This window comes from Dama dama, chromosome 2 (genome assembly GCF_033118175.1).
Source record: "Dama dama isolate Ldn47 chromosome 2, ASM3311817v1, whole genome shotgun sequence".
Classification (NCBI taxonomy): domain Eukaryota; kingdom Metazoa; phylum Chordata; class Mammalia; order Artiodactyla; family Cervidae; genus Dama; species Dama dama.
In genome coordinates, this window is record NC_083682.1 from 44,463,867 (window position 1) to 44,489,689 (window position 25,823).

General features: G+C 40.1%; 1 protein-coding gene across 1 annotated transcript; it reads right to left on the reverse strand.

The window, feature by feature from the left end:
• Positions 1-6,693: 6,693 nt before the first annotated feature.
• Positions 6,694-23,032, reverse strand: LOC133068679 (tripartite motif-containing protein 43-like). The gene is made up of 6 exons (XM_061159757.1): positions 22,970-23,032; positions 12,497-12,694; positions 10,067-10,297; positions 9,283-9,305; positions 8,676-8,773; positions 6,694-7,193 (listed from the first exon to the last, which is right to left on the reverse strand). The coding sequence occupies exons 1-6, from the start codon at positions 23,030-23,032 to the stop codon at positions 6,694-6,696; spliced, it is 1,113 nt and encodes a 370-aa protein (XP_061015740.1).
• Positions 23,033-25,823: the final 2,791 nt, after the last annotated feature.

The window sequence follows — 25,823 nt, forward strand, 5'->3', positions numbered from 1 at the left end:
ACTAGGCCCTTCAGGTGTGACCTAAATCAAATCCCTTATGATTATACAGTGGAATCATGACTAGATTCAAAGGACGAGATTAGGTAGACATTGTGCCTGAAGAATTATGGATTAGGTCCATAACATTGTGCAGGAGGCAGTGACCAAAACCATCCTAAAGAAAAAGAAATGCAAGAAGGCAAAGTGGTTGTCTGAGGAGGTTTTACAAAGAGCTGAGGAAAGAAGAAAAGTGAAAGGCAAGGGAGAAAAGGAAAGATACATCCAACTGAACATGGAGTTTCAGAAAATAGTGAGGAGAGATAAGTCCTTCTTGAATGAAAAAATGCAATAAATAGAGGTAAACAATAGAGTTCAGAAAGCTAGAAATCTATTCAAGAAAACTGGAAATATCAAAATCTCAGAAATGGGAAGGACCTAATAGAAGCAGAAGGGTTTCAGAAAGCATTGCAAGAATGCGCAGAAGAACTATACAGGAAAGATCTTAATGACCCAGATACCCACAATGGTGTGGTCACTCATCTAGAGCCAGATATCCTGTAGTGTGAAGTCAAGTGTGTTTTAGGAAGCATTACTATAAACAAAGCTAGTGGAGGTGAGGGAATTTTAGCTGAGCTATTTAAAATCCTAAAAGATAATGCCATGCAACTGTTGTCCTCTATATGTCAGCAAAATCGGACAGCTCAGTAGTGACCGCAGGACAAGAAGTGTTACTTTTCATCCCAGTCCCAAAGAAGGGCAATGCTAAAGATTATTCAAACTACCCTACAATTGCCTTCGTTTCACATGCTAGCAAGGTTATGCTCAAAGTCCTTCACGCTACACTTCAATAATACATGCACTGAGAACTTTCAGATGTACAAGCTGGATTTCAAAGAGGCAGAGGAACCAGAGATCCAATTGCCAACATTTATTGAATCCTGGGGAAAGTAAAGGAATGCCAGGACAACAATGACTTCTGCTTCAGTGACTACACTGTGTGGACTGCAAAATTGTGGAAAATACTTAAGGAGACTGGAGTGCCAGGCTACCTCATGTGTCTCCCAAGACACCTGTATGGGGGTCAAGAAGCAACAGTTAATATCAGACATGTAACAATGGAGCAGTTCCAAATTGCGAAAGGAGTACAGTAAGGTGTATATTTTCACCCTGCCTATTTCATGTATATACCAAGTACTTCTTGCAAAATTCTGGGCTGGATGAATCGCAAGATAGAATCAGGATTGTTAGGAGAAATGTCAACAACCTCCGATATGCAGATGGTACCACTCTAATGGCAGAAAGTGAAGAGGAACTAAAATTTTTTTAATGAAAAGAGGAGAGTGAAAAAGCTGGCTTGAAACTAAACATTAAAAACACTAAGATCATGGCAACCAGTCCCATCACTTCATGGCAAATAGAAGGGGAAATAGTGGATGCAGCGACAAATTTTATTTTCTTGGGCACCAAAGTCATCGGGAACCATGGCTATAGTCGTGAAATTAAAAGATGCTTGCTTCTTGGAAGTAAGGCATGAGAAACCTAGACAGCATATTGAAAAGCAGACACATCACCATGCTGACAAAGATCTGAATAGTCAAATCTATGGTTTTTCCAGCAGTCATGTACAGATGTGAGAGTTGGCCCATAAAGAAGGCTGAGCATCAAAAAAGTGAAGCTTTTGAACTACGATGTAAAGGAAACCAACTCTGAACATTCATTGGAAGTACTGTTGCTGAAGCTCCAATACTTTGGCCTCCTGATGAGCCAACTCACCAGAAAAAACAAAAACACATAATTGTGGGCGAGATTGAAGAGAAATGGAGAAAGGGGCAGCAGGAGATCAAATGGTTAGATAACATCACCAACTCAGTGGACACAAATCTGAGTAAACTTTGGGAGACAGTGGAAGGGAGAGGAGCCTGGCATACTAGTCTATGAGGCTGCAGAGTGGGACATGACTTAGTGACTGAACAATAACAACCTCAGAAACCAATGCATACTCTACCTTTCTTTTAAGAATAGACAAGTTTTAGTACTCCATTTTATAAAGCAGGACAAAAAAGAAACTTCACTTTACAGGTAAGAAACCTTCCAAAAACTACATTAACCAACAATCACGTTTAACAACAACATTAACATGTTTAACATCAAATATATCAGGTTTATAGCAGATAATGCTGATTGGATGTGATAAGAAGAATGATGCATCTTCTTGTTTCTCTCTAAAGCGTTTGTCCAGTTGCTATATAGTTGAATAGAATGTTTGAAAATTCTACAATGTAGAGAATAGTTTATTAAAAATACTGTACTCCATATGGGCTTCCCTGGTGGCTCAGAGGGTAAAGCAGCTGCCTGCAATGTGGGAAACCTGGGTTTGATCCCTGGGTCAGGAAGATCCTCTGGAGAAGGAAATGGCCACCCACTCCTGTACCCTCGCCTGGAAAATCTCATGGATGGAGAAGCCTGGTAGACTACAGTCCATGCAGTCGCAAAGAGTCGGACACGACTGAGCAACTTCACTTTCTTTCTTTCTTTCTACCCTGTACACAATACAACACTGTATATTAAAAAATGATTTTTAAAAGAATGGTTGAGTCTGTGATATCTCATGTGGGCTTACTGACTTAGGAATATTTTGAAACCAATGAATCTAATTGACAGCAATCATTACAAAATAATTCAAACACTGAAGAATGTAACATTAAAGATTAAAAGGCACAGATATCAGCCAAGATCACATAAGGTGATTAAGGTACCAAAATTTCAATATTATTAGCATTACCATATAATTCAAACACTGAAGAATGTAACACTAAAGATTAAAAGGCACAGATATCAGCCAAGATCGCATAAGGTGATTAAGGTACCAAAATTTCAATATTATTAGCATTATCATATTATTATCATTGCAATCAGTAGTGTTTTCTAAATTGTTGCATTTATTGAGAAATAGAGTACATACTCAGGTCATTCTCTAGGTGGGCATTTCTGTGTACTAACTTAAAATGGTAAAATTTGTATAAGATTTATAATTAATTATGCTAAATGGCATATGATCTTGTAATGGGATTCTGTTGTTTCACCCTGGCTAGGCTTTAATACAAGGATTTAACGTAATCCATCAGCCAAGCTTTGAGCACTCACATCTCCTGCAATTATTCAAGCAGATACTAATCTAGGTGATGCTGTGAAGAGGTTTTGAGGATGTAAATCTGTGATATAGACTCTAATCTAAGGAGATTATGCAGATGAACCCGATTTAATCAACAGGAGGTCTTTAAAAGAATGTATAGAAACTCCTGGAATAGAAGTGCAGACAATAAGTGGATCAGCATTGCTCCCAGTGCCTCAGCCTCCCGCGGGCAACAGCTTTGCCCTGAATAACTCGGATTCCAGCCTGCTTGTGTTTACCCACCCGGAGGAAGGCCCTCCTGCCCTCACACTTTCCCCTCAGCATCATAGGGGGCAGCGCCCTGTGAGCAGGAGCTCTGTCTCTCTCTCTCCTTCTGTAACTGAACCCTAGCTGAGGCAAACCTGATACACTGATGGTAGCTATTAGCTTAACTTTAACTATAAATCTTATAGTCCATTGACTGACAGCGGCCCTCCCAATATATTAAGATCGATAACCCAAACTTTTCATGGAAAATGGTGTTTTTGTTGTTGTTGTTGTTTTGTTTTGTTTTGTTGTTGTTGTTTTAATTGCTGCAAGTTCTTAGCAATAAAACTTACTTCCACTGCTTCTTCTTGGGTCAAGGAAGAAGGTGACCACTCTTTGACCCAAATAAAGACCTTGCCCGGGTTATTAGGAGATGCCAGTTTTGAAAATTTACATTTAGGAAGAAAATATAAATGCACCTTCTTAGAAGAAATGTATCATCAGTAATTTTCTGCTCTTTACTCCTGATTGCATGCGAGGTGTAGTTTCCACTGCTCGCTAGTTGCCCTCCAGACTATCATCTATGTATAGCTTCATCAATCACCAACTTGAATGATTTTGCTCATAAAATTTGCTTCCTAGCCTTATTTTATTTTTATTCATGTAGTTTTATGATTGTGCTCATTGCAACACATTTAGTTACTAAGGAGTTTATAAAGGAAACATTTTACAAGGTAAGGCCCCAATCATAATTACCAACTGCAATGTTCTCATCATTATTCTATGATCCATTACTTTTCTGTGGATCTCTCCTCACGGACCCCTGTACTGGAACTGCGGTGGGGAAATTTTAATGAGAGATGGGCTAGGTGACATTAAGAAAGCTTTCAAAATCTTGGTATCTCACTTCCTTACTTCCTAAATTTAGAAGTAGGCCACTTTCCTACTGGGAGTGCATAGATTGGGGCAGAACTATTTCCATATGTATATTTAAGTTCTGATCTGCCAATAAAGTGTTTCTTTCTGACTTAGAAAAGTAAAAATAGAAACAAATTCATGTTCATTTGAATGAGGTATGCCACTTGTTTTCAAGCCAGCTTCTGCATTTCTTCTTAGCAGAAATCCTGACGCTTTGTCACTAATACATATTCCACTGATGTATGAATGATGTTGGAAATCTGCTTAAGATTAAGACATCTCATTATTTGTTCTTTACTCCCCCTCTAGGTTCCTGGCTTTTTTCCTTTTTTTTTTTTTTTTTGTTTTCATGAACTATTGTATCTTTATTAGTAGTTGTATCTTTTATATACAAAAAAATTGAGTTTGAATATTAATCTTGTTTCCAAAAGAAATCTTAGTGATTTATTTATTTATTTTTTGTATACTTTTTCTTTTTACTTTATTGTTTATTAGTGTGTTTCAGGTGAACAATTGTTACATCAGAAATAATGATCATACTTGACTTTCTATACCTAAAGCTTATTTCTTACTGTGTTTTGACAGTTGTCTAAAAAAACATTAATAGTGGTGATGTATTATTGTCCTGATTGTGAACTTTAAAGTTCACACTCCAAAGCTTTAATACAGAATTTGCAACTACTAACATGATTTAAATTTATGTTTAAATTAACATAAGTTTAAATTATTCTTAAGCATCTATTAACTTATTTTGTTTTAGGTTTTTAGCTCTGTTGGTAAAGAATCCACCTGCAACACAGGAGACCCTGGTTCAATTCCTGGCTTGGGAAGATCCCCTGGGGAAGGGATAGGCTACCCACTCCAGTATTCTTGGGCTTCCCTTATGGCTCAGCTGGTAAAGAATCTGCCTGCAATGCGGGAGACCTGGGTTTGATCCCTGGGTTGGGAAGAACGCCTGGAGAAGGGAAAGGTGACCCAATCCAATATTCTTGCCTGAGAAGACTGTGGACTGTATTCCACGGGGTTGCAAAGAGCTGGACACGACTGAGCGACTTTCACTTTCATTTCAGTTCATGATGTGTACTCGTATGTTCATGGCATCCTTTCTTTTAACTATCAGTCTGACTTTTCCTCAGACACATTAATATAAGCCAATTGTACTCATTGGTTACTTTCAGAAAGCCTGTTATTTTCCAGAAATAACCCACATGTAATGATTTTTTGACAATATGACAAATTCAGACGGATTATCTCAACCTTTGTTAGAGTGGAAATTCATATTTATGCAAGACCCCATGGTATACAAGGTATACATGTTATACAAATAACAACACTTGTTATTTTTTTTTTTTTTTTTGATGACCTAGATGTTAATCCTCTGTTCCACAGTAACATCACCCATAGGAAAACTTGGAAATTATTCAAAGTCCAAACACTTCTCTCACTCCTTTCTCTAGATTATTATTATTTTTTTTAATATAGAGTAAACTACTCATCTGCAGTTTTGCTTTTCTTGATTTCAGTTACCCAGGTGGTTAAAACCTTGTTCAGGAAATATTAAGTGGAAAATCTAAGAAATAAACAATTCAAATATGTTTAATTGTGAGTCATTCTCTGTAGTGCAATGAAATCCCACACCATCCAGCTTTATCCCAACGAGAACATGTATCATCACTTTGTCCTGCTTATCCGACCCTCACTGACTTAACTTTCTGGGTTATCATATCAATGGTCCTAAAATTCACACTAGGTATCTTCAGGTAGCCCTTATTTAATAATGGCCCTCAGGTATGATGATAATGATGGTGGTATTTCAGATATGCCAAAGGGAAGCCATAGGGTCCATCCTTTAGGAGATTGTTTCTGTCTTTTCCCTTATACTATTGTAATAGCAAAAGACACGCAAATTCTGAGTTCTCTAAAAGAAATGCTTTTCCCAGTTTCCAGGGCAATGGTGATTTCCCTGCAAATCAGATTTCATCCTGAGGATGAATAGATGTATATAGGGCAGAGGAAGTTACAAGGAAGCAGGAGAAGTTTGCAGGCTGGTGTTGGCCTGGTTGGTGACCAGGTCTGCCTATGCTGTGCAAGCTCTGAGTTCTTGTATTGAGGTCCAGGAAGTGGGAGGCACATGGTCATATTGTTGTGAATTTAGGAAGTTCATGAAGGAAGTGAAAAACCACAGCATATATTCTGGACACATGGTAACAATAGAAGAATTTATTGTCAGGAACATGGAGGACAACCAAGTGAAATTTGCATTCGACACTATCTTCACATCAAATAACAATAAAGGAAGCTCCATTACAGTAGAAAGAGCCTAAAGGTCAGGAAGTCTCCTTGATATACTGCAGGGGACAAGGGTCCCCTCAGAGAAGGAGTCCTGAGCATCCCATCTGGGCTGTGACTCAGCCTCCTCATCTGTGGCCAGTGCAGATGAAGGGCCTGACAGGGAAAGTGCACACGCCATCATCGTATCTCCAAAGGAGGCAACGCTTGGCAACATCCACAAAACTTATACTCCCACTGTCACAATCAAGGAACACCCCAACCCTGTCCAGAGGTCTCTCTATGTACAGAGGCGTGGTCGGGGCGGTGGTCCAGAGTTGGTAATGGTCATCCTGCTTCACACACGCAAGAAGAAAGTTGTCTCTGTTGGACTCATCCAGTATGCCGTCGTCCTTCCTTATCCAGGAATCCTTACAGACGCCTACAGCCCAGTCCCAAGAGCTGTCCACGAGCATCTCCCAGTACTGTTTGCCAGAGGTGAAGCTCTGGTCTCCCCATGCAGCAAAATACTTGGATGTTCCACCATCCAAAGATGCATGGAGGCTGGGATGTTCATACGTCAAACGCCTTGCATCATCGAACAGCCTGATGTGCTGACTGCTTACTTCATTATTGAATGAAAAGGTAACTGTGGAGAGATGAGAGAAAATGTCAGTCAGAATCAATGTTAAAAATCAAATTATCTACCAGAGAAGGTGGTCCACCTGGAGTCTCACTGGAAATACATTGTAAGATTGAAAGGGCAGTTCTAATTGGAAAGTATAGGATTTAAATATTGCTAACATATCTGCTGAAGAAAGAGCTAATTAAAATGGAAAAAAACATTCCCACAAGTTCAGAGATTATAAGTTAGAGGGAGGTCAAGGTAATTTCTGGCTGGGTGTAATATTACTATATCTAAAATATTGCACTGCTGGACATCGATCACCTCCAAGACCATGACAGCATATCTTATCCCCACCTTCCCTACCACTGTGCAAGGAAAAGAGCTGCATTAAAGAATGGAAAATGGTGATCACTCTACCATTTCAGTTAAGTTAGCAAATGGACACTGAAGAAGTACAACCTAAGGACGGCTTCTTCAGAGTAGTTTCTTTGTAGGGCTTATCTGTCTTTGATCTGTGGTTCCAACCTGAGGCCTAGTCTTCCCCTTCCTGCTAAGTCACCCTCCAGGGTGAGGTTTATCACAGAGCTCATTGTGGCCTCATCATCCAACCATTTGCTTCCTTTTGATTTCTGCATTTGATTTTTGAGGCTTATGCATTTTGTCAGATTATGTGAATGGAAAAAGCACTTTATGCCTTCAGTTGCTAAGAACTTTTTAGCAAAAATGTTTTTAGGACTTCCCTGGTGGCACAGTGGATAAGATGCTTCCTGCCAATTTAGGGGACATTCCTAATCTGGGAAGATTCCACATGTTGTGGAGGAACTGAACCTGTGGATTACGACTACCGAGCCTGTGCTCTTGGGCCCAGGACCCACCACTGCTGAGCCCACATGCTACAGTTACTGAAGCTCACTTATCAGGGGTCTCTTGTGCTCTGCAGCAAGAGAAGCTGCTGCAATGAGAAGGCCCCCACTGTTGTGAAGGGGAACCTGGCTCATGACAGCTAGAGAAAGCCTGGGCAAAGCAACGAAGCCCCAGTGTGGTTAAAACTAAGTAAAGAAAATATTTTAAAAATAATATAAATAAAAAAGAAAAGAAAATGTATTCTTAAAAGATGTTTTAAAACTCTAACTTCACTTAAACTCTGAAATTTTAATATCCTGTTTTAATTACCAGTTTTCTAGAAGTCAGTGAGCAGCTGACATTGTATGTCATGATATTTCTAGGGCTCAAGAAGCCATTTTGGGAGCATGTTACTTTTTTCATTATACAAATTTTTATGAAATTTAAAAATATTTGATGAGGCCTGAATCAAATCAGTATCTGCACCAGCCTGCATGTAATCTGTAAGGATGTTAGTGACTCTGTGACCACATATGTCTGCACCTGCCTGTTTGCAGGCTGTTCCCCTGCACGAGGTGAAAGCTCAGCAGGAAAAGACTCTCTGTGGACACCATCACTGAAGGAGCCTGCAGAATGGACGCACCATGGGTTGACACTCACCTCGGAAGCGGTTGAGCCAGTCCATCAGCCCGGACATGGGTCGCGCAGGGAGTTCAGGGACCAGGGGCTGAGGCACGTGCAGCTGTGCTGACTCACTCCTGTAAGAGGAAGATGCGGGTCATCCTTCTGCTGCCCAAGGCTTTTAAACACAGCCTTTACGATAAGACAACATCCTTCAGCTCAGCATTCTTCACCTAAATCTCTTCTCCACCCTCATGGGATAGAATTGAGCTGTTTTTGGAAAATTACTCTCACTCTTCTTCTTGCCCTGATTCCAGCCCATTTCTCAGAGATAATTGCCTCTCTAACCTCAAATCTGGGAAAAACTAGTCTTTGCACATATAGCTACTGGTGATTTTGAAATCTAAATCAGAAATTACTGACCTTTAAAAAAATTTTGCACTGAGTTGGATAATACCTCCCTCTGCCACAGGAACAAAAGGGCTAACTTCCTTTTGAGCAAGAAATCATACTCAGCAAAACAGGTGCAGACACATGTACACAAGCAACCTAGCATTATCTAGGTAAGTTACATCATCGCTTTGTTAAGTGCTGCTGTATCTCTTTCAGAGCCCACAGGTGCCCTCATCAGCACCAAAAGACTTACCATTTCAGTTTGTCTTCCAATTCCTGTCAAGGAAAAAAAAAAAAAAGACAAGTTAGACCTTATATATAGGCAACCATGATTTGGGTTGGCGAAACTTCAGTAGAGTTCAAATCATCACCATCAGAAACAGTCTGAGACATTTGTTTTCCTTTTCTTTCTGAAAACAAAAACAAAAACCTTTGGGACAACATATTTTATATGGATGGAATGTATTTCCTGATGAGTTAATAAAACGAAAGGTGAAACAGAGAAAGGACAAGAGTGCTGGTGATTCACCCTCCGCTCTCTGCACATTGATCTTTCCTGTGGCTTTTCCCCAGAGTGTAATAAGCTCCAAACTAATGTTTAATGAAACGTGGTATATCCCAATAGGAAGTGGAAATACACACACACACACACACACACACACACACACACATATACATGTATGTGTGTTTGTATATATGTATATACATACACATATGCACTTTGCCCAAATGTCTCCCATTACACATTTGGAGACCAAAAAATGGAATGAGTACATAAGCTATTCCTTTCTGGTTTTAATAGAGGCAAGTTACAAAAGGAGATTTTGAAAAGGGAATATTCCCTGGGGAATGTCTAGGATCAGAATACTGTAAAGCTTGCTCAGTCATGAGTTGCATGAGTTGCACTTTATCTATAATATTTCCAAGTAGGAGAGAATCCCATCTTAGTCTCAGGGGATGAAGAAATTTACTATGTCAGGGAAGTCAAAGGTGTGAACTTCAGGTAATGTATTTTCAAACAGATCCTCAGTTCTTACCTGGAGCAGCTTCACATCTGGTTTAGAGCACATTTGAATGAGCTCCTTGTGTATTTCTTGGAGCTCTCTCTTCTTTCTGATTATTTCCTCTTGCCTTCTTCTGAGTTGACTGCCTATGTGTTGGCCTTCTTTTATAACACTCTCTACATAGTAATCCTCTTCCTCTGGGAGAAATGGGGGTGCCATCTGATAAGTTCTCCTAATCATGTCTCCATGTCGATACACATAAAACTGTTGAGAGATGAATTTCAACATCATTTAGTTTGCTCTAATTCATATTCTCTCCCAAGAAGCTACATCCATGCTAAATGCATGCCCTCCCTCATCTCAGGAGTCAAGTTCATTCTTCTTTCCTTCACTTTGTTTTCATTCTTTTTAATTGATCAGAAACCAAACCCACCCTTTCCTCAAACAACTTTCATCTAATTCAGGAGTTCCTGAAACACTTGTAGAAAATCTTTTCATGAATCATTTCTTTCATATGACTCCTGTTAAATGTGAAAGATCCCATGTAAGCAATTGAACTTTATGGGTGATTCATGTGTCATATGAAATATCCTCATTTCAATGCTAATAAGTAAGCTTGTGTTTCACCTAGTATCTCCTGGCTTTCTCTCTTAGCAGCCATGCTACATAATACTTTCAATGTTGGTAATCTCAGGAAACATCTTCCTAAAAATTATTGCCTGCCCTCGAACAGTTGTCCAGCCTCAATCATTTATTTCTAGTGTTCTTTTCTCTATGAATCAGTTTTCTTCCTCCCTGTAAGTTCACAAGCTTCTTCCCACACTGTTTGGAAGATCATTTCTCTTCATTCCATTTCATATCCCTCCTGGTATTGAATGATTCTTTCTCTCATGCTCCAACTCGTTCTCCTTGTTCCTTTCCCCCTGAGTTGTTTAACATGTCACATTTTCTCCAACTTGAACCACTATCACTCTCTAGTCAGAGAGCAATCACTCTTCACCATGATTGGCACACTCCTTAAATGTTAAGGAGTTAACTGTTCCTGTTTGCTTTGCATCACCTGGGCTCATGTACTAATCAGATTAGCACTAACCACAGTACTTTGTACTAACCACAGTACTTTGTGGTTCCCAATGACATGCCTTTTACTTTCTGGAATGTAACTGACAGAAATCTGTGCCTGAAATAACCCATGGATTTTAAAACATTTACTTGAACTTCAGAACTGGAATTGATCTTAAACTTGAGAAATTTTCCTTGAGATACTGAATCATGTCTAGTCATCCACATGACACCATAAACCTCCACCTTAGAACTTTCTTCGAATGGGTCTTTTGTTTTAGTTATTGATCCACTGGATTCTAAAGAGCTCGAGAGGAATGAAAATGTTGGTTGAATGGTGATAAGATTTTTTCTGATGGTGTTCAACTCACTCTCTGAATTTCACTATACATGGTAATTTCAGCTCACATTATTAATGATAAGTTTCTCACTGTCTGCCTCAATCTGTTTTTGTCAGAGAAATATGCTCTTCTACTTACCATCCAAGGGTCAGTTCCTCTGCCATTTTTCTTGAGATTTCTTTCAGTTTCTTGAATCTTTTCCCATAAAGATCTCATTTGGTTTGCCAACTTTTCCTGTAAAAGAATTATGAATTTTAGTACAAGAAAAGCAAATACATTGGAGTTTCAGAGCCCAAAGATTGGGATGTACTGACGATTATTAGATAAAAGTCCTTGAGGGAGACACTGACAGATCATGGCAGGTGACCAGGTGTCCCTATTTTTCCTCCTCATGATCTGTTTTATGAAATTCTACACTAAAAATCCACACATCATTAGGTAATTATCTGCTGAAGGTATGACTAATTTTCAGCTGCTGTGGCAACTTACATCAAAATTTGAATGTACTTATGTTTATCTTCTGTAAAATCCAATATACTGACTGTATCTTCCTTCTTGTCTAAGATTAGAAAACCTGTATTCAATGAAAAGTATTTTGGCACTTGTTGATTTTACAGTCAGTTTCTTTCTTAAAATGAAGGTCCTACAGTGTCATTAGCATAATAATATATCACCCAAATAATTTCAGTTAGCTTCATCAGCCAGCCATTGGATACAAGTTCCACAAAGCAGATATATTGCTCTATATTCTTCACCACTTTATTATTGTTAACTAGATCTGTTCGTGGCACTCAGTAAAAGTGAAAGTTGCTCAGTTGTGTCCAACTTTTTGTGACTCCATGGACTGTATAGTCCATGGAATTCTCTAGGCCAGAATACTGGAGTGGGTAGCCTTTCCCTTCTCCAAAGGATCTTCCGAACCGAGGGATCAAACCCAGGTCTCCGGCATTGCAGGTGGATTGTTTACCAAGTCAGTAAAGAGAGGATTTAAGCATCATCATTTTAGTCTCTTAGCTGTACCACCCCCAAGCTTCCTACATGTCTCAGAGGCATCACTCACCCAGGATTCCTCAGCAGCCTCTTCAGCGGGACAATGTCTGTGAGTCTTGTGCTCCTGACCTTGAGAGCAGACCAAACAGAGCAAGCTCTTGTCAGCTTCACAGAAGATCGTCTTTGTCTGCTTGTGGGTCCCACACAGCTGTTCCTCACACTTCAGGAATTGCCTGAGGTTGGCTTTTCTGACAGTGGACACCAGATTCTTCAGAAGAAAATTGGTTTTGAAGTTTGTCTGTTCGGATCGTTGTCTGCACACCGGACAACTGGCAGGGGCTTCGGCTTGTTCCCAGAAAAGACAAAGACAGGACCTACAGAAGCTGTGTCCACAGCCTATGGTGACTGGGTCTAGAAGGAAATTCAGGCAGACGAGGCAGGTGAGATCCTTCTGGAAGGCTTCTGGGATTTCTGAGTCCATTTTCCTGAGGGAAGAACATCAGTTTATTCCTCTTTCCCCGGGACAAAAAGGGAACAAACAAAATTAGACTTGGGTTTCACTAAATAATGCACTGCTTAAGGAGCAGAAGAATCTGGATTTTTCATTGGATGCAAATGGAAAACAGAAACACAAAGAGAGCTTTCAAGAACTGCAGAAAATTTTCAGTGGCCTCACCAACACTACCTATTTTCTGGCCTGTTTCCCCTCTAACTACTGGAGAAGCTCAGTTTTGCTGAGGTCTTGTTTTCCTCTAGAGAGCACGAGCTTCAGGAGCTCGACCGAATTGACGGCTGTACATGGTGGGTCCTGATTTCTGCAAACAGTCACGATTCTCTATGCCAGTCATTGATTTGGTGTGAGGCAGCTGATTAGGCTTGTGTTTTTATTATTTCATGTAATTATCATGCATTTTCTTTAGATGTCCTTTTTTTAATCTCAATCTGCATTTGTATCCAATTTTTTTTTTTTTTTCTTCTTAAAGCACTTTGAGTACAGAGTCAATAAAGAGGAAACTAAATCTTGGAAAATTGTAACTTATCCAACCAGTGTCACTTTTCTGACTGCTCAATCATTCCCTAGCTTCTTTAAGATTTCTGTCAAAAATGTATATTTTTGGAGGGATGATAGTTACCTCACTTTAGCAATATTTTCAGCAATTCATTGTGTGCACTCTCAATAGTGTAGACTATTATCTCTCTGGTGTATACAGACACAGTCCACTTTTTGGTTAAGTGGTGATAGGTACTACATATTGAATCAAATAGTCTTAAGAAATACTTTTAGAAGCTACATCAAACACAAAACATATCAGTCAGCCACTTTCTGAGTCCTTAAAATGCATGGGGACACTAAGAAAGAAATGCAATCACAGAAGTAAAACGCATCCCCCTAATCATTCCACAGTGCATGCCAAGACAAGCTAACAAAACCAGAACAGGATCATTTCACTAAGTTAGTAAACAGGGTTGTTACATTGAAAAAAATCTCATTTTACCAATAAATTAAAATTAGGGAATTTAATTTGTTTTCCCTCAGGAGAGTCACAGGAGCTGCTCTGTGGTGAACTGTGTACTCACCTAAGGAGCTGTAGAAACAGTCTACCCTGGAGAATAATATGAAGTTGGTTCAGGGGTCAAGAGTTCCAAGTGCAGCTTTCAGAAGTCTCAAGATACAGGTGAACTCCAAACACTCCCTCTCAGTTCTGGAGAAGGCTGAATTTGCCTCCTGGAGTCTCCTTATATTGTGTCTCTGAACCCCACCCATTTGTTCAAGTGATTACATTTCACCAGTCTTCCAATGGGGTTAATATGGATGATTAGATTTCCTGAAACAAGATTCCTTTAACAAACTGGCTTATCTTCAAAAACATATCTGCAAACATCCTCTCATCAGGAGTCACTGATTGTATCACAAACCCAACCTGTGACTCTCTGTCAATCATTTTTATTTTTAATTTACCAGACAAGTTGGAAAGATTCTTTCATCTCTATAGAGTTTAGCAAATGTCTTGAAAAACTTGGGAACTTGTTTTCTGAGGTTTCACTAAATATATTCTGTCATGGAAGAAGAGCTTTACTCTTGATATTGATTGATTCATTGAATTTTGGATTGTAAAAAAGCACTTCAACATAAGAACTCTTCTGGTCACCACTCTAGAATGGAAATTTCTCTGCCCCATATCCTCACAGAGATCAAGCTTCCCAGTGCCCCCCAGTAACAAAAGGCCAGGAAACTCCCTGCCTCATGGGAGCCAGTAGAGAAAGGCCCCAGCTCAGACACCCCTTTGGGTCAGTTTCATGAATACCTTACTCTCAGATAAAACAGAAACAACAGTGACCATTTTGGAAAAATTAAGCCAAAAAATATTTTGAAGAAGTCACACATTTCCTTACCTTTCTTCCCTGACATATTTTCCACTGAACAATCAGTTTGAGAACACAGAATGTTTGAAACGAGTGGAAATCTTGACCCTGTCTTTAAGTCTTTTAAGACACATGTACCGTTTGTGTACATTTCAAGTGGCTGATGCTCCTAAGTGCTTATGAACAAGCTTTTTTAAAATGACAGTATGTTGCAAAGGCACAACCATTCCTTGCTGGGGCAGGTTCTTGTTAACATCAACCCCAAGGGATTTATATTCCAAGTCTTAACCAATTTCCTTACCACTCTCCTTTCCTAAGTGAAATATGCCAATATAGGATAATTGCTACAATAGTATGATTTGTCATAGTCACGAAGTCTTTTCAGGAATGCTGGCATGATAGTGATTTTATTTCTCTATGTTTCTGTATTTTACAAAATAATGACAAAAGTGAGGTCACCAGACCCAACATTATATGTTTCCTCTTGTGGAGACACTGGTGAACTGGATCACCTCAGACGAAGAGCTTGAAGATGGCACTAGCCCACAGCTTCCTGTAGAGGAAGACACTGGGCCTCTAAGTGTGTGTTTATTAAAAGTCTGCCCGTCAAGCAAGAGTGAGAAGATGATTTAGTGTAAGCTCTCTAGTTTAAAATCAGGGTAAGATTCTTGCATGCAAACTTCCTTCATGATCGTCTTAGCTTACTGCAGTGCCTGAGTGAATAATCCCAGAAGGTGTGCGCATGCTACAATATGGCTGCTGCTCTCACCCCCCCCCCCCCCCTTTGTTGTCTAGCCCTGCCCACCCGCATGCCACAGAGCCATTGTGAGGTTCTGTGACACAAAACGTAACAAATACAAACGTAAATCTACCTACTTCATTGTAAGTTTATTATGCAAGACCACCCACAAAGTAAATGTTCTAGATATACATTCTGAAACTCAATACATCGATCATGTTACTACACTTTTCGGATTGAAAAATTAAGAAGGCAAAATTTTGTCTTCTAAGTTTACTCTCTGTGAGCTTGAGCGATGTCAAGGAATTTTTTTTTTTTTTTTTTTAGGGAATTTCTATAATTTTACCTCAGTCAGTATTAATTGTCTTGCAGTGTTTTTGTTTTGTTTAATGTGGAATCAGTTATTTTAAAATATTAATAAAATCTATTATTTTTAAAGAATAATATTAGTTCTGCTTCATTGACTATGCTAAAATGTTTGACTGCGTGGATCACAAAAAAAAAAAAAAAAAAAAAAATGTGGAAAATTCTTAAAGAGATGAGAATACCAGACCACTTTACTTGCCTCCTGAGAAACGTGTATGCAGATCAAGAAGCAACAGTTAGAACTGGATGTAGAATGATGGACTGGTTCCAAATTGGGAAAGGATTATGTAAAGGCTGTATGCTGTCACTGTGTTTATTTAACTTAAATGTGGGGTTCATCATGTGAAATGCTGGGTTGGATGAAGCATAAGCTGGAATCAAGATTGCTGGGGGAAATATCAATAACCTCAGATATTCAGATGACAGCACCCTTATGTCAGAAAGTGAAGAAGAACTAAAGAGTTTCTTGATGAAAGTGAAAGAGAGTGAAAAACTGGCTTGAAACTCAACATTCCAAAAATAAAGATCAGGGTGTCCCATTACTTCATGGCAGATAGTTGGGGAAAATGTGGAAACAGTGATGGACTATTTTCTTGGGCTCCAAAATCAGTGCAGATGGTGACTGCAGCCATGAAATTAAAAGATGCTTGCTCCTTGGAAGAAACGCTATAAAAACCTAGATATTGCATTAAAAAGCACAGATATCACATTGCTGACAAAGATCTGTATAGTCAAAGCGATGGTTTTTCCAGTAGTCATGTGCAGATGTGAGAGTTTAATCACAAAGAAGGCAGAGCGCCCAAGAATTGATGCCATCAAACTGCAGTGCTGCAGAAGACTCTAAGAATCCTTGGACTGCAAAGAGATCAAACCAGTCCCTCCTAAAGGAAATCAACCCTGAATATTCACTGAAAGGACTGATGCTAAAGCTGAAGTTCCAGTACTTTGGCCACCTGAAGAGTTGACTCTTTGGAAAAGACCAATGCTAAGACAAATTGAAGTCCAAAGGAGTAGGCTATGCCAGAGGGTAAGTTGGTTAGCTAGCATCTCTGATTTAATGGTCATAAATTTAAGTAAACTCTGGGAAACAGTGGAGGACAAAGCAGCCTGGCATGTGGCAGTCCATGAGGTTGCAAAGAATTGGAAATGATTTAGTGACTGAACAAAAATCACAAATGTATTGGAAGAAATCAAAAGGAGTAATTGGAAAAGATATAAGCACCCTAGTATTCATTGTAGTAAATATGATCTCTTGTGTCTCTTTCTCAGGATTTAGGCTGTTTTTTTTTCCCCCAATCTACAAAGGTATGTAGGAGGCCTTACAAAAAAGCTGAGAAAAGAAGAAAAGCTAAAGGCAAAGGCAAAAAGATATGACACTAAAAGATGAATTCACCAGGTCAGTAGGTGCCCAATATGCTACTGGAGAAAAGTGAAGAGATAACCCCAGAAAGAATGAAGAGATGGAGCCAAAGCAAAAACAGTGTCCAGTTGTGGATGTGACTGGAGATGGAAGTAAAGCCTGATGCTGTAAAGAACAATATTGCATAGGAGCCTGCAATGTTAGCTCCATGAGTCAAGGTAAATTAGAAGTGGTCAAACAGGACATGACAAGAGTGAACATTGACATTTTAGGAATCAGTGAACTAAAATGGACTGAAATGGGTGAATTTAACTCAGATGACCATTATATCTACTACAATGGGCAAGAATCCCTTAGAAGAAATAGAGTAGCCCTCCTAGTCAACAAAAGAGCCTGAAATGCAGTTTTTGGGTGGAATCTCAAAAATGACAGTATGATCTCTGTTCATTTCCAAGGCAAACCTTTCAATGTCACAGTAATCCAAGTCTATGCCCCAACCAGTTATGATGAAGAAGCTGAAGTTGAATGGTTCTATGAAGACCTATAAGACCTTCTAGAACTTAAACAAAACAAAACAAAAAAATGTCCTTTTCACTATAGGGGACTGGAATGCAAAAGAAGGAAGTCAAGAGATACCTGTAGTAACAGGCAAGTTTGGTGTTGCAGTACAAAATGAAGCAGGGCAAAGGCTAACAGAATTCTGCCAAGAGAACACACTGGTCATAGCAAATACCCTCTTCCAACAACAAAAGAGAAGACTACACATGGACATCTTCAGATGGTCAATACTGGAATCATGATTCAATACTGAAGTCAGATAGATAAATTGTTTGCAGCCAAAGATGGAGAAGCTCTCTACAGTCAGCAAAAACAAGACAAGCTGACTGTGTCTCAGAGCACGGACTCCTTATTGCCAAATTCAGACTTAAATTGAAGAAAGTAGGGAAAACCACTAGCCACTCAGGTATGACCTAAATCAAATCTCTTATTGTATACTGGAAGTGATGCATAAATTCAAGGGATTAGATCTGATAGACAGAGTGCCTGAAGAGCTATGGATGGAAGCTTGTGAATTGTATAGGAGGCAGTGATCAAGACCATCCCCAAAGAAAAGGGCAAAAAGGCAAAATGGCTGTCTGAGGAGGGCTTACAAATAGCTGTGAAAAGAAGAGAAATGAAAAGAAAAGGCGGGGGGAGCTAAGATGGCAGAGGAATAGGACGGGGAGATCACTTTCTCCCCTATAAATTCATCGAAAGAATATTTGAACTCTGAACAAACTGCACAAAACAGCTTCTGATTACTAGCAGAGGACATCAGGTGACCAGAAAAGCAGCCCATTGTTTTTGAAAGGAGGTAGGACAAAATATAAAAGATAAAAAGAGAGATAAAAGAGCTAGGGACGGAGACCCATCCCGGGAAGGGAGTCATAATAGAGGAAGTGTCCAAACACCAGGAAACCCTCTCACTGGTGTGTCTGGGGGAAGTTTTCGAATCTCGGAGGGCAACTTAACTGGGAGCAAAAATAAATATAACCCACAGATTACATGCCTAAAAGCAACTCCCAGCAGAAAAGTACACCAGACGCTCGCATCCGCCACCAGCAAGTGGGGGCTGAACAGAGAGGAGTGGGCGACATTGCTTAGGAACAAAGGAAGGACTGAGCAATTCCAGAGAGGAGCTAGCCAGCGGCGGACGGGCCCATCCCCCGCCGGAGGCAGGAGGTAGGGGGGAGGGGAAAGGGGCAAACTCCGCCCCAAAGACGGCACCCCCTACCAAACTGCAAACAGGCTCCCAGTTTCCAACCAGAGACTTCCTGAGATTCTGGATAGTTGACATTTGCCGAGAGGGTCGTGGCTAGAGACCACCTCCCCAGAACAGACACAAGGTGCACCGGACCCGAGCGTGCAGAAACTGAGACTGGGACCGCGGAGGGGATAAGGCGCACCGCACCCGGGGAGAGTGCGCTCCTCAAGCTCCTGGCTGCCTGAGCTGCTCGGGCCCAACTGAGTCTGTGCTTTTGTGGAATACCCGAAAACTGGAACCGCACGCAACTCAGGGCTCGCTCCCTATAGAGCAGCCTGGAGCCTGAGCAGTGTAGCACACGCGCTGTGAGCCAGGAGAAACCCAGTGTGGCTGGAACACTGAGAGTGCTCCAAACACACGCCAGTGACATTTGTCTGCAGCGCCCCTCCCTCCCCACAGCACGACTAAGCAAGCGAACCTAAACAAGAGACCACCTCCGCCCACTTGTGTCATGGTGGAAATTAGACACGGAAGAGACCAGCAAACAGAAGCCAAATAAACGAAGGGATCCGCTTCAGAAGTGACCGGTGCAACAGATTAAAATCCCTGTAGTTAACACCAACTACACCGGAAGGGGCCTATAGATATCGAGAAGTGTAAGCTGGAACAAGGAGCTATCTGAAACTGAACCGAACCCACACTGCCTGCAACAGCTCCAGAGAAATTCCTAGATGTATTTTTACTTTTTTTTTTAATTAAAATTTTTTTCTTTTCTTAATTTTTTCTTCTTTAATTTTCTTTTAAAATTCCCTATTACTCTGCTATTAATCCTCAATTTTCATTTTCATATATTTTTACTATTTTTTAATTAATTTTTTTTCTTTTTTTTCTTTTTCTTTCTTTTATTTTCTTTTGAAGTCCTCTATTGCTCCTCTATTACTCTTTAATTTTTATTTTAATTCTCATATATTTTTATTATATTTTTAATTAAAAAAAATTTTTTTTCTTTTTTCCTTTTTTTTCCTTTAAAGTCCTCTATTACTCCTTTTTTTTTTTTTTCTTTTTTAGTTGGAGGCTAATTACTTCACAACATTTCAGTGGGTTTTGTCATACATTGATATGAATCAGCCATAGATTTGCACATAGTATTCCCCATCCCAATCCCCCCTCCCACCTCCCTCTCCACCCAATTCCTCTGGGTCTTCCCAGTGCACCAGGCCCGAGCACTTGTCTCATGCATCCCACCTGGGCTGGTGATCTGTTTCACCATAGATAGTATACATGCTGTTCTTTTGAAATATCCCACCCTCACATTCTCCCACAGAGTTCAAAAGTCTGTTCTGTATTTCTGTGTCTCTTCTTCTGTTTTGCATATAGGGTTATCGTTACCATGTTTCTAAATTCCATATATATGTGTTAGTATGCTGTAATGTTCTTTATCTTTCTGGCTTACTTCACTCTGTATAAGGGGCTCCAGTTTCATCCATCTCATTAGGACTGATTCAAATGAATTCTTTTTAACAGCTGAGTAATATTCCATGGTGTATATGTACCACAGCTTCCTTATCCATTCATCTGCTGATGGGCATCTAGGTTGCTTCCATGTCCTGGCTATTATAAACAGTGGTGCGATGAACATTGGGGTGCACATGTCTCTTTCAGATCTGGTTTCCTCAGTGTGTATGCCCAGAAGTGGGATTGCTGGGTCATATGGCAGTTCTATTTCCAGTTTTTTAAGAAATCTCCACACTGTTTTCCATAGCGGCTGTACTAGTTTGCATTCCCACCAACAGTGTATCCTCTATTACTCCTTAATTTTCATTTTGATTTCACTATAACCTTGCAAAAAAAAGGCCCTATTCTTAGAGTGAACTTCATATATATTTCTTAAATTTTCTGTGTTTTGTTTTTAATATTGTATTTTTAAGAGTCTAACCTCTACTCTAGATTTTTAATCTTTGTTTTTCAGTATTTGATATCAATTTTGGACATTTAAGAATCCAATATTCAGTACCCAGTTTTACTCAGGAGTGTGATGATCACTCTTTCCCCCTTTTGACTCGCCTTTTTCTCCCCCAGATAACCTCTATTTCCTCCCTCCCCCTTCTCTTCTCAATCCAATTCTGTGAATCTCTGTGGGTGTTCTGGGCTACGGAGAACACTTAGGGAACAGATCTGTCTCTCTCGAGTCCCCCTTTTTCTCTTCCTGCTCATCTCTATCTCCTTCTTCCCTCTACTCTTCTTCATGTAACTCTGTGAACCTCTCTGGGTGTCCCTCACAGTGGAGAATCTTTTCACCATTAACCTAGTAGTTTTATTATCAGTGCTGTATAGTTGGAGAAGCCTTGAGGCTACTGGAAGAATAAGACCGAAAGCCAGAGGCAGGAGACTTAAGCTCAAAACCTGAGAACACCAGAAAACTCCTGACTACAGGGAACATTAAGTAATAAGAGATCATCCAAAAGCCTTCATACCTACGCTGAAACCAACCACTACCCAAGAGCCAATAAGTTCCAGAGCAAGACATACCACCCAAATTTACCAGCAACGCAAATAACGAAATAATGTCTAAGAAAAATGGGAAAGTTTAAGTTGGATATAGTTTATATTTTGGAAAAAATAGAGTAATATTTTATATTCACAAGGGAATTGTGTGGCTTTAATTTTCTCTGTATTATAATTGAATTTATTATTCATTGTACAAAGAATATTTATTATTTCTAAAATCAGAAGGAATTGATATAAAAGACTAAGACCATCTTAGACCAAATGACTGTAAGGCTATTAGATCAATCTCAAGTAACTCAAAGCAAGAGATCTGTGAGCATGATCATTCAGAACATCCTTTGTGAAGCTTTCTGTATTCATTGTTGGATTTCAATCAAATTTTTCGACCTTTGAAAATGTGATAGGTGGAGAAAACATCTCAATAAATATCCACCTGATAGCAAAGTGCCACCTACATGCTCCATGGTATAAAATAAAAGGGACACAAAAAAATCTTTCTAATGCAAACTGAAATAATGTCTTGGGTGAGTCCTGAAATAAAGTATCAAGGTTAGTGAGCATGTGCATGCTCAGTTGTGTCTGACTCTGTGAGCCCATGGACTGTGGTTGGCCAGGCTCCTATGCCTTGGGATTTCCCAGGCAAGAATACTGGAGTGGGTTGCCATTTCCTTCTCCAGGGGATCTTCCTGACCCAGGGATCAAATACATGTCTCCCATATCACCTGTGTTGGTAGGCAGATTCTTTACCACTGAGCCTCCTGGCAATCCCCAATGTATAAAGAGGTCGAACTAAATCAGACTTCACAGAATTCATAATATGTTTGCCATTTTTTTTCTTTTACAATGTGATTGGAGGTGTTTCTATATGCCATAGAGATAGTAATAACCTTTGTTCCTCATAGAAGATTCAGCCTGAACTCGCTTTGTGGTTTGTGCTCTGTCTTTCCTTGGACAAGGGAAAATGAAATAACTCATAGAATAGAGAGACTTTCTCTCTCAGGATATGGAAATCCCACTATGGACTTGAATTTTCTCTTTCTCCCTTGGATAACTTTGAGTCAGAAAATTATTGTCCATAGTATGAGAATTTCTGAGGATGATGGAAGTGTGAAGTTTTGAGATGACCATTCCTGAATTTTTCTTTGAAAAAATAAACATGTCTAGTAAAAGATATAAGTGGTACTACAGAAAAATATTGAATCAAAAATGGTACATAACAGCTTAAGCTTCCCAGTTTGAACTCCTACAGCCCAGAATTCCAGGCCACCGCAGCGGGAGGGAGAGCAGAAAGCGGTCCTCAGGCCCCTCTGACCTGCAGGTCTAGAGACAAGCAGTCCCAACCCCGACTCAGGGCCAAGTATTCCCCCTGGAGTCAGGCGTCTGGAGTCCTGGGGAGACCTTAGACTCTGCCCTTTCTCTGGCATCCCCGCTGATGGAGCCACCTCCTTCCACAGAGACCTGCCTTCCCCGAGAGCAGCGTGTCTTTCAGGAGAACCGGGTCTGCCGGGGTCTGAGCCCGGGCCATCCTGGCGGTCAGTGGGCTCCGGCCCCGCCGCTGAGGGACCCGCCCGAGCGGGGCGCAGGGCTGGAGGCGCTTGGACACCCGCTCCAGGGGCTCCGGGAGGGACGCCAAGTCCGCACGGCCGCAGGGCTCAGAGACCGCGTTTCTGGGAAGGATCTTGGCTTCTGTCCACCCAGGAGTCCACAGGCCCAGTAGGGAATCAGGAGGACGTGTGTGGCGATGGGAGAACGGCCGTATTCCCGGATCTTAAATGGGCTGCTCCAGGGAACCCCAAGATCTTTCGTCTGCAAGTGCCCGACGGGGCCCCGGAGTCGGGCCGTCCTGAGGATACTGTCTCCCGATGGACGTGGCCCGAGTGTCAGAAAAGAACTCAGATCCGCGGGCACCATGTGCAGGTCTTGGTGAGAGTCACTGCGGCAAAGAGGGGTGCTGGACCATCGAGCCGGAGGGGGTTCCCGGAACTTCTGTAACTGGGACTTCTCCGGCTCTTTTGCGGAGCCCTGTTGGTCCCTGAACAAGGAAGGCTCTGCATACCCTGTCTGCAGATCCCACACCTGTTCCAGGGCATGGCCCCAAGGGGTATTCTCTGTCCAGTGTGACATGGGAAGAAAAGCCCCTGAGTCAGAAAAAGAAAAACAAATATATGATATTGATCATATGTGAAATCCAAACTAACGGTACCAATGAGGTTACTGACAAAACTGAGACACAGATGAAGAAAACTACTGAACGTTACCAGGCCCTAAGAAACAGGCGAGGGATGGGAGGGATAAAGTGGAGACGTGGATTATCATATATCCACTACTATTCATAAAATAGACAATAAGTGAGGACTTACTGTATAGCACAGGGAATTCTGTTCTACACTCTGCAATGACCTATATGGGAAAATAATCTTAACAAAAGAGTGGATACATGTCTTCATATGATTGATTCACCGTGCTGTACAAGAGAAACTAACACAACATTGAAAATCAAGGGTATTTCAATAAAAGTTTAAAATAAATAAATTTTCCTGTCTAATGTCCTTCCCAGAGTGAAGGGCCATAGCCCATCATTGATTAAGTAGAAAAAGGTTTTTAGGTCAGTCATAATAAAGAAAACTTTTAGAGTTAGTTGCCCAAAACAGAAAATATCATATTTCTTTCACAAATTATCTATGATTTTTTAGTCAATATTGTAGTGTATAAAACTATGATATAGTCATTAACTCCAAACCTAGCATCAATATTTCCACCGTGCATACATATTGAATAATAGAACGAGAGGGTATGAGGTCATATGCAAGGAGTGAGGAAAGGGACAGAGTCTTAGAGAACGATAAACAGCTATTGTGTGTGGAGTTATAGACATAAAGGCAAAAAACTATTGTGTGTAACCTAAAAAATCCAACAAAACAAAAAATCTTCAGAAGGAAAAATTTGATGCAGAACTCAATGAAAAGAATAAAATTTGAGATAATTTTAGTTCAGATGAGATTGAGAATACATATCAGAGGCTATCTCAGAACAGTAAGTGGTATTTAAGGGGAGATTGAGTGTCCTGGGTTGAAATAGGAATCTGAAGGACTCCTATTTCTGAAGAAATATCACCAAATGAATGCAGGCAAATTCAGACAGACAAGTAAATCTAGTGGGTGAAGAATCTAAATGGGTCGATGCAATTAGGACTATCCTATTGCTCATAGAATGGAGATATGAAATCCATATTTGGGAGTTCAATTATTTTCAAACAACAACTTCAAGGATAACAAGTGTAAACTCCTGGAGAAGGGTTTTACCAGATACTGCATTGTGGCAATTGGTTTAAATAGGTTTCCAAGGTTTGACTTCAATCACTGGTATCTGGATGTATTTACAATTTTACAAAAATCTAATCATGAGCACCTATATCTTTTCAGAGGGTTGATAACCCTATCACTTGGAGGAGATGGGCATCATGTTTGGAGAAGGTATAAAACATCCAGCAAGGAGCCAAGCTCATTCTTCTCCAGAGCCCAGAGCTGTGGTATGTGGAGTTGGCTGGGCTGTGGAGACTTCTGAAAGTCTCTGCCACCAAGAGGAAGTACCTAACCCTGAACTGAACAGAGTTACGTACGAATAGAACATTTCATTACCTGCACCCAAAGGTGAGTTCTGCTCAAAGTACAATGAAATTCTGCTATGTTCAGTTAAAAATGAAACTTTAATGGCCATCCTGGACACAGAGCTGCCTTTACTTTTCTATCAGTACTATCTATATTTGAGAGCTGCATCAAGCACTTATTCCATGTGGGATTTGTAGACAAGTAACTCTTTTTACCCACACTATGCTAAGTAACCTCCTTATAAAATGTGGGCAAAGATGAAAAATTAGTAAATATTGTTGAGAAGATTAAAATAGCTAATCCATATAAAAGGAGTTAATCCAATGCCTATAAATACTAAGCAACACACATTTCTCCTATTATTATTTTAATAGTACCACAGTCTTTTATGTTATCCATCTAGAAATGATTATAATCATAATGAATTCTTGGCCAGTTTCCATTCCACTGATTATCATTTACTGATTATTGTAGGTTGAACATTCACAGTCCAAAATATGATATGCTCTGATAATATGAACTGACTGCAGTTCATATTGCTTTCCTTAACTAGAAGTGCATTTGTTTCCTTCCTGTCTTAAAAGGAGGAGTTTTATTATTTAAGTTGGAAGGAAACACTGAACTGTTTATAGTTTTTCAACATCTGAGTTAAAGCCAGCAATGATTATATTGTTTAAATTATTTGTAAAAAAAAAAAAAAAGGATCAT

What these genes read in the sequence shown, in the direction of transcription:
- LOC133068679 (XM_061159757.1), bottom strand. Translation starts at nt 23,032, where the DNA reads ATGGCCCGGGCTCAGACCCCGGCAGACCCGGTTCTCCTGAAAGACACG. An exon ending in CAGATGTGAAGCTGCTCCAG is followed by an intron (nt 9,306 to 10,066) that starts GTAAGAACTGAG and finishes TTTCCTTGACAG; the next exon opens with GAATTGGAAGACAAACTGAA. An exon ending in CTGGCTCAACCGCTTCCGAG is followed by an intron (nt 7,194 to 8,675) that starts GTGAGTGTCAAC and finishes ATCTCTCCACAG; the next exon opens with TTACCTTTTCATTCAATAAT.